The sequence below is a fragment of the Bacillus rossius genome, chromosome 11, assembly GCF_032445375.1.
Source record: "Bacillus rossius redtenbacheri isolate Brsri chromosome 11, Brsri_v3, whole genome shotgun sequence".
NCBI lineage: Eukaryota > Metazoa > Arthropoda > Insecta > Phasmatodea > Bacillidae > Bacillus > Bacillus rossius.
The window spans coordinates 55,195,581-55,204,201 of record NC_086338.1 but is presented as its reverse complement, the minus strand read 5'-3'; the positions used below and the strand labels follow the sequence as shown (position 1 = coordinate 55,204,201).

The window sequence follows — 8,621 nt, the reverse complement described above, 5'->3', positions numbered from 1 at the left end:
CGATTAAAAAATTAATTCATGGTATTCTTTATGAGTCACTAACAGAAACTATAAATTTAAAAAAAAAATGTGTTGTTAAAATGGTAGCTGGGAAATTTATATAACCTTTATTTATTTATGTGTTGAAACACTGCTCACAAATTGCTAGTCAGATTTCATGGGAAAGTAATTTTGTATTTAATATAGTTACTTACTTAGTAAATAGTTACATGCTAAGAGGTGTTGGATACATTGCAAAATTTTATTGGCTGAATTAAAATTAAGATTTCAATTATAAACCGACTTCGCACATGCCTATTATTCACATTTTACATTTTGTGAATCCTGCTTTCGGCTTTGTAAACTCAATTTGGACTCTTTCAATACTTTTTAGATATAAAATCTCTTGTAACCTTCAGCTCAATTATTTATAATTTTGTTATTTAATGTTTAAAAAAACAATTATGGGTTTTATTGAGATAATACAAGCAAGAATCAATGCGTAAAACGTGATGTTTTCCCAAAAAAAAAGTGTTCTTCCACTTCTTATTTTTGTTCAGGAAATTGTTGCAATCTTGATTTTTTTCTTCCTTACGTTGGCGTCACTCTTTGTTTATAATTTATTGAAGAATTTTAACCTTATCACAGAATGCTTGTATGCTCGTTGCTTATCACTGATCGGAACCTATTATGGATGTGACAGTTGTGTTTAATGGTTTTGATAAATATGTGTAATTTTTAAATATTTTATATTTGTTATATACATTCTACGTAACCGATTTAAATTTTATGTATTTTTAAGGGGAAGAAATGAATTCATGTATGTTGTATCTTGTTATGTCAGTGTATTTGAAAGATTGATTCGAAATATTTTTATGAAATGTTTTTTTTTTTCACTTTTAGGTTCCTTGCTGGATGATAAATATTCATCCAGATATTGGAATTTCATCTCTAAAGCTGTTTCCCAAATTTTTGACACCAAGCCTAGAACGTCTGCTGTGAAGTTATATTTTGAACAGATTTATAGTATTGTTTACAAGTGTGTTTGTGATGGTTATGGAGAAAAACTTTATAATGACTTGCTGAGGCAGTGTGTCGAACACTTGGAAGAGGCAGATCAGTATCTGACGTTGTTTGAATGCCATCCTCATCAACAAAATGTAATTAACTCTCCTGAATTATTAATTTAAGTCCAATAATTTACCTACTGGAGGCCTTTCAATATTTAAAAACTTAAATTTGTGGAAATGTACCTATTTGTCTAACTAGGCTCATACCTACACATTTGTTTTTTTGTGAATGGATGTTAAAATTATTTTTGAAATAAAGTTTCAACAATATTCGGTTACAGGGGCTTTTTAGAACCAAAAGTAAAAAAATCATAAAATGTGGTTTTCACATATTAGTATAGCTTACATTACTATACCAGCAACGGATGTCGCAGCTTCGGGGAACGAAAAGTAAATAAAAATGTAAAATATGTTTCCCAAGTACTAGAGTCCCTAAATTTGTCCTGAAAATATGGTTTCTTAATTCCTACTAGTATGTTAAAAAATAACAGTATACACTTTACATTACAATACCCACGTTTTCATGTGTTCATTGCCGACATTTATTGTTGCCCTATGTGTTTTTAAAAATATTTTTGGAGATCTGTATTCAATTGATTACAGCCATTGTATATTCTGTTTGATATGGTGGGTGTTTCATATATTGAAGTTTATCCCTGGATCCTGAAGGCTTGATCCTGTGGTGCAAGATGCTTGCACATGAAAGAAATTGTGAACCAAGGAAGAATTATGATTGTAGGTTGAAAAAAAATCCTTTTTATTCAACTTATGATCATAATTCATTATTATATGACAATCTTTTTTTTTTTTTTTAACTACAGGATCTTCTGATGTACTGAATTAAAACAGTGAGCATTATGTACCACAGGATCAAGCCAATAAGATTATGCTATCAGGATCAAGCCTTCAGGATCCAGGGATAAACTTCAATATATGAAATGGAAAACAAAATTAGTGTATTTTTAATTCCCCATAGTTGCCCACAGTTATGCTAAGCAGAGATACGCAATCGCGGGTAAACAATGAATGGTGACGGTAGTGTAAAAACACAGGTATTGTAATGAAATATTTAAAATGTTATTTTTCACGATCCAGTAGGAATTAAGAATCCATCCCTTCAAAGTAAATTTAGGGACGTGTGTAGTGTGTGAAAACCTAGTTTTCCAATTTTTTTTTTCTTTCTGTTCTCAGAAGCCTCTGTATCCAAGTATTAGTTCGTATAATTGGCTTTTCTAATGCTATAAAATCATCAGAAGAAATGTCTGTGTTAAGCTTTGAAAATTGTGATGAATCAGTTTCATCACATAGTGATGTGTGCAATCTTCAGTTACAAATGCAAAGATGTGCTTAAAGCCGAGGACACACAGAAAGCTACACTATGTTTGTGATGTTTGCGATTTTTGCTATGTTTTTGCTGTGCCAGGTGACGATGTCAGAGAGACGTATGCCACGAGATTCAAGTGATGATTCCGACAATGATAATATTCTGCTTTTCTCTCACTGTGTAAACGTAAAAAAGAAATGTATTCATGAAATTAATATAAAAACAAAAGAATTTGAAGAATGTCATCATTTGATGAAGCAGTTGCTTGTGAGGACAAAACCAAATTTATGGATTGTTTCATGTTAAATTCAACACATTTTGATAGCATTCCCTTGGAATCTAATCCCGGGTATTGACCTTCTATATTCTTCCATCGATTAATTCCATAAACGTGGATATTTTTGTAATCTTTCATTTGTTCTGTCAACTTGACTATGTATAGCACAATACTGAGAGAATAAAAAAACTTAGTAAAAAGCAAACACAGAAAATAAGCACAATCCCGCGCGAATACAGATGTTTTTGATTATCCGTGCAAAAGCGAAGTCAGCGATGTTTCAGAAAAAAATAGCGGAGAATCCAAACATCTGGCGACGTTGCCAACATAGCGAACACAGCTTTGCGTGGTCAGCGACACCTGAGATGCAGCTGGCTATGTTTTACTTGTGCAACAGACATAGCGAGCATAGCATACTGTATGTCCGTAGCTTTCATGTATATGTCAATTTAATATTCTCCCCTAATGGATGTCATGAAGAACTTGCAATTAATTTTTGATAACTATGCTGTTATAGGCATTATGCTAGCATTAACACAAACTGTTCTCGTTCGGAGGAATCATTATGACATTGTGTTGTCGGGTTGGAACATTACAATTAACCCTTTTACTGTACTGCAATAAATTCATTATTTTGAATTTTTATGTCCTGAACACTTTTGATATTTATCGCTTTTGTTATTAACTTAATATAAGTAGGTACACACGTGCATTCTGGATGTGGAGTTCAGTGATATGAAGGCCCCGTGCCATCTCGAGAAAATGCATTTGGTGAACTTACACAGGTACCTTATCATCCGACTGACAAGTGATCTGTTGTAACTGTTTACTGTGTTTTGGCTGACATGTGCAGTGTATAATGTTTAGAATTTAAATGCACTTACACTACATCCTGCACTTGAGGGTTTGTGTTTCCAATTGTTTCAGGATGTTGAAAAAATGCAGTACATCTGTCAGTTCCACGAACTGCTGGAAGCGTACTTGGCGTCTCTGCAACAGATCGTGCCGCTGTTCGTGTACATGGTAGGTAGCACCGGGTCTCGTCTTTCAGTCGTTGCAGCGCTTGGAGCAGTTGATGAAGTTTATTGGTTTGTTGCTTAAGGCCCCCGCCTCGTCAGGGGTGTATCTGGGATGACAAGCGTGACGCTCGCTGGTACTTCTAGCGCATTACCTATAGCCTTTAAGCGCAAGGCTCTGAACTGATGCACAATCTTCTCGTCGTCATAGGATAACTGTGAGATCTGAGCGGTAACCGTAACATTATATGGGCGAGAAATGAAGAAAAAAGTGTAATGCAAGTCCCTTAAGTGTTTCTAGAATCTGATCTGGTTGTTTTACGCCTAAAAAACTACTCCGAAAACATGTGTGTTAGCTACTTTAACTCTTCTAAAAATGCAGTTTAAAAACTGTCCAAAATCAAAAGTACTTTTCTGTCCTCTGCGAACTCTTAAATGCTTTTCGTAAGCAGACCCCACTCGGATATCTCGAGTAGTTCAGAAATCGCGTTGTTTCTCCTGAAGCTCTGCGTACCAGGTTTGTGCCCGGGTAGATGGGGGCCTAGTTCTTAGGAAATGTTTTAATACTTGGGTGCGTTGTTTGGTACACATTATGCCAACATAATAGCAAAACAGTAAAAAAAAAAAAAAAAAAAAAAAAAACCCTCACTTATTTGGGAGGTGAGTAAAGAGATTTCGTTCATGCAGTTTTCAAATGGGGCTACTCATTTTAATGACAAAACATTCACATCTGCATGCACTTTATTGCTAGGTAATGCAAATACAATTTAATACCAGTGCCCTGTTACAAATAATGGTAGAATAATAAAAGAACGTAAATAGTACCATGTTCTAATTTTTTTTTCTTTCTCGTTATCAAAATCTTCGGCTCTGCGCTGTTACCATCATGTATAGTCTTCTGATGATTTTTTCTAAGGTTTTTATTTTGAAAACAATATTTTGATGTTTGATGTGGACGTGAACGGTGTTCAGAACAAGTTCTACGTGGAAGTGGTGATGCAGACGTCGCTGCAAGCTGAGCTGCTGCTGCTGTTCCTGCAGAAGGTGTCGAACAAGAGGATGCAGGCCATCACGTGTGAGTGGCGCTTAGGCTTAGTGATAATCACTTCACAACTAGTTTCATTTCTCATAATAATCTCAAGTATCAATGCACTCACCCCATGGTTTTACTAGGGTTTTCCCAAGATAATTGGGTAGTTCCCGATGCGAGGCTAAAAAACTGATTTCAGATGTTTCGCAATCATCGAGACAATAATTGTTACTGCAAAAAATACTAGAGATGGTAGCATTATTGCACATGAATAAAACTGGCTAATTTTCTCAAGTACTTTTTGAGTTATGACCATTAAAGTGTACCAAATGTATTATAGGATAGTTTCGCTAAGATAAAGATTCATTTTGCACACAAACACGCTTGGCGCATCCCTCAATGATTAAAAAAGTAACTACTTGCAATAGACACAGATAGTTTTCTTTTTTTTTTTTTAAATTTGGGTTTTCAAAAATGGTACATTAAGAACATGCAAAAAGGGGAGGGGGAAGAGACAAAATTATCTGCCTCCTGGGTCCTTGGTTTCTCCCAACGGGCCTGACGATGAGAACAAGAAAAATTGTCGTTTGAGCAGTTCCTCTATCTTAGTAATGGAAGAAAGGTAATTTTAGTGTGGAAAATATGTGGTTATATTTTTTAATACGTTTTCCCACTCGTTTCCCTAATTGTGGGTTTGAGTCCCGGCCTGGCTGTCCTGATGTGTTTTCCAAGATTGCTCCAGGCACACCTTGGAAGATCACGGCAGATCCTTGGTCTGCGTCGTGTGTTGGTCGACTCCAGTGACCAGGAGTCCCCCACACTTGACACCGGGGTGAGGTTCACAACACTGAACGTTGCAGCCATGGTGGAGGACTTGCTGGCGCGGCCCTTCGCGGTGAGGCCGGAGCTGCTGTTCTCGCTGTTCAACAAGCTGCACTACATCAGTGTGGGCGTGTACGGCCAGCAGTACCCGCACCTGTTCGCGCGCTACGTGCCCGGGGTGCTGCCCCCCATGAAGGAGTGGGAGATCGACGAGCACATAGAGGTGCCTGGTGCCTGACCTCATCTAGAATGGGTCGTTACCACAACGCCGAAATAACAACTGAATGAATTTGTGTGCGTTTCTTAAATGTACCTTAATGCCGAAATACCACAATCAAACCTAACCTAACCTAACCTAACCTAGCCTAATCCTATCCTAACCTTTGTGGCAGTCCTGCAATGACATTTTTTGGCGTTAGTGTAATTCGGCGTTGTGGTACACAGCAGTTTTCTAGCTGTCGGCGTTGTGGTATTTTGGCGTTGTGGTGCGTCCCCATCTAGAATGATCCCAGCATTTGAATGATAAGGAGAACAGGGAAGCCTTGATAACACAGCTTTGACCATCCATTACCTAACTATATTAAAGATTTTTTGTTCATTAGTTTATAAAATGAGGATTCAATCAGCTCGGTATTAACTTGAAGCACATTCAAATATCAGTAAGTCATTCGTATTCATCTGGTCACAGTCAATAATTTATTGAAAATGATGACCGTACAGATTATCTACTTTGCAGGCAAACGTTTAGTGGTCGATTCTGCACACTGATGTTTGTTGAAATGTGCTTTGATGAGCACACATGTGTATTGTAAAATTTTTGTGCGACGAGTTCTCGTATTAAGAAAAATTGAAAATCTTAGGATTGAATTTCCATGCAAGGTTTTCGTGAAACACAGTCGTGAATAGGAGAATAGGTTGCGGACAGTACAGATAACTTTTTGGGCACCGATGCCTTGAGCGGGCTCCACGTGGCGGCTTGCGGCTCAGGTTGAACCTTGTCATGCTGCAGGCACCCACCCTGTTGGCATCTAGAAAGGGAGTATTAAGGTGGAGAGCAACAAAATGCAGTTTGAACTTATTTTGAAGTAAGATTTTTTGTTAATTCATGTTCATTTAGAAAATTGTATTATTTATTTCGCTCGTCATTTTATCCTCATGATATACATACTTAAGAGTAGAGGTTTCATTTCTGTCATGTGTACCGAGTTACACGTGCTCTTTTATTTTTTTTTACGTGATAAAGTCTTATGAATCGATAAACGCTGGCTGCACGCACGAAAAATTGTCATGTTCCGCCTGAGCCGAGCGTGCAAGAAGTGGCCAACCACCGTGCAAGAGAATCTTCTATAATATCAAACATGTTAAGGCGGGCTTTTTAACTAATTTTTCGTGATTATATTTAAACAATTTATTTAAATTAAATTTGCAAAAATTGTAAATATTTGAAAAATTAAAAAGTACGCAATCTTTCATCAATGTATTCTTATGAGGTTATCACGTAAAATTATTGTCCGTAAACCTACTTTACAGACGACCCCCCCCCCTTAATTGTTTTTGCATTTCTGTTCTATTTAGTCACGTGTTCTAAAATACATCCTAGGAACAGTCAGTAATATAATATATTAAAGCTAGAGGGAAATCGCAGACCGAAGCGAGAGTGCTCGTGGATGTGCCTGCAGGAGACGCGGGAGCTGCAGTACCAGCTGCGACAGGACCTGGCGGGGGCGACGGCCCAGGGCCGCGGCCGCAAGCGACGCGGGGACGAGTGCTACGGCCCCAACTAGCCTCCCTCGTCGCCGACCGTGCCGGACACACTCTCTCTCGTTACGAGTCCGAGCAGCTAACATGACGTGACGCGCGGCATGGAATAATACTTGACTGGAAGAAAAAAAAATGTATGTTTGTTAATAAATAATTTTTTGTTTTCAGAATTTTGTATTTTTCGTGACCCCCAACATTTCAATCATGGGCAAAGGGTGCTTATCTAAGCAAGTGAACAAAAATTTATAGTACCTATCAAATATTTGCGTACTGATGAATTCGTAACATAAGCCATTGCTAGTTTAAAACCGTATGTCAGAGGTCAAACCTGTAGAAAAAAAAAACACAAAAAAGCCGCCAACAACAGCCAATGTTGAATGTAAAATGCATAGACAGCACAGGGAATGCCATGAAAATAATATCATAGCCAAGAAGAACCCAGTGGGTTGATGAGAGTTCCAACAAGAACAGTAAACACAGACGAACCACTATACAGTGACACACAGGTGAACTTGTTGATATGAACCGATAGTCTAGCAACACAAGTATGGTTGTAACTGTTGTCTCTTCAGAAGCCTCCAGTGTTAGTCTCCGCTGTAGTTACGTTGCTAGAATATCATCAACTCTTGATTTCATCGCTGGGTTCACATGCCCATCGCTCTATTGTCATTAGGTTGTCCAAATCATCTGTTTTGAATCACTGATGCGTTTCTGTCACAGTTTTGTCCAAGGTTATTATTTTTTTGGTCAGTGGTTACTGCTCATGTCAGGCCACTGTGTTAATCTGTGCTGTGAGACTGTTCTTTCTGTGTGCTGTCTGCTTTCTTCAGGTTTTTTCAATGATGTTAATATCAGTGATAAGTGTCTACAATGTATCTCTCTACCAGTATGTTGTTAACCTGGAATATGTATCAACTGCAAAACGATGCTACAAGATACATAAAAATATATGAAAATAGGGTTAAGAAAGATGTGAAATATAAAATAAGCAATTGTTATTAAAAAAATCCTTAATATTTAAAATAGAGTGTTAAATAGTGTTACAGTCAAATCTCTATCTATCGTTTTTCAGGGGACCAACAAAAAAATTCAGTAGATGCGGACATTCAATAGATGTGGACTTCACTCTTAAGAATTTTTAAAAAATAATATTTAACCTCAAAATTAGTGTCAGAAATATGTCAGTTACTTGTCATTAAAGTTAAATCAGTTGAAAAATAAATAAAAATGGAAGTATTTTACTTAATTCAATTTACACTTGCAAAAAAAAAACATAAGCACAATAAATCTACATGGAAATTAAAGTCGTTTTCAATATCCTGAAGTCTGAAATATGTTTACT

The 8,621-nt window shown here is 37.0% G+C and overlaps 1 protein-coding gene across 1 annotated transcript; it reads left to right on the top strand.

The window, feature by feature from the left end:
* The first annotated feature begins 424 nt into the window (after positions 1-424).
* On the top strand, positions 425-7,449 carry LOC134537030 (CDK2-associated and cullin domain-containing protein 1-like). Its single transcript, XM_063377226.1, has 6 exons — positions 425-799; positions 883-1,139; positions 3,578-3,673; positions 4,639-4,741; positions 5,557-5,741; positions 7,198-7,449. Exons 1-6 carry the CDS (start codon positions 790-792, stop codon positions 7,300-7,302), a joined length of 756 nt encoding a protein of 251 aa, XP_063233296.1. The 5' UTR covers positions 425-789; the 3' UTR covers positions 7,303-7,449.
* The last annotated feature ends 1,172 nt before the right edge of the window (positions 7,450-8,621 follow it).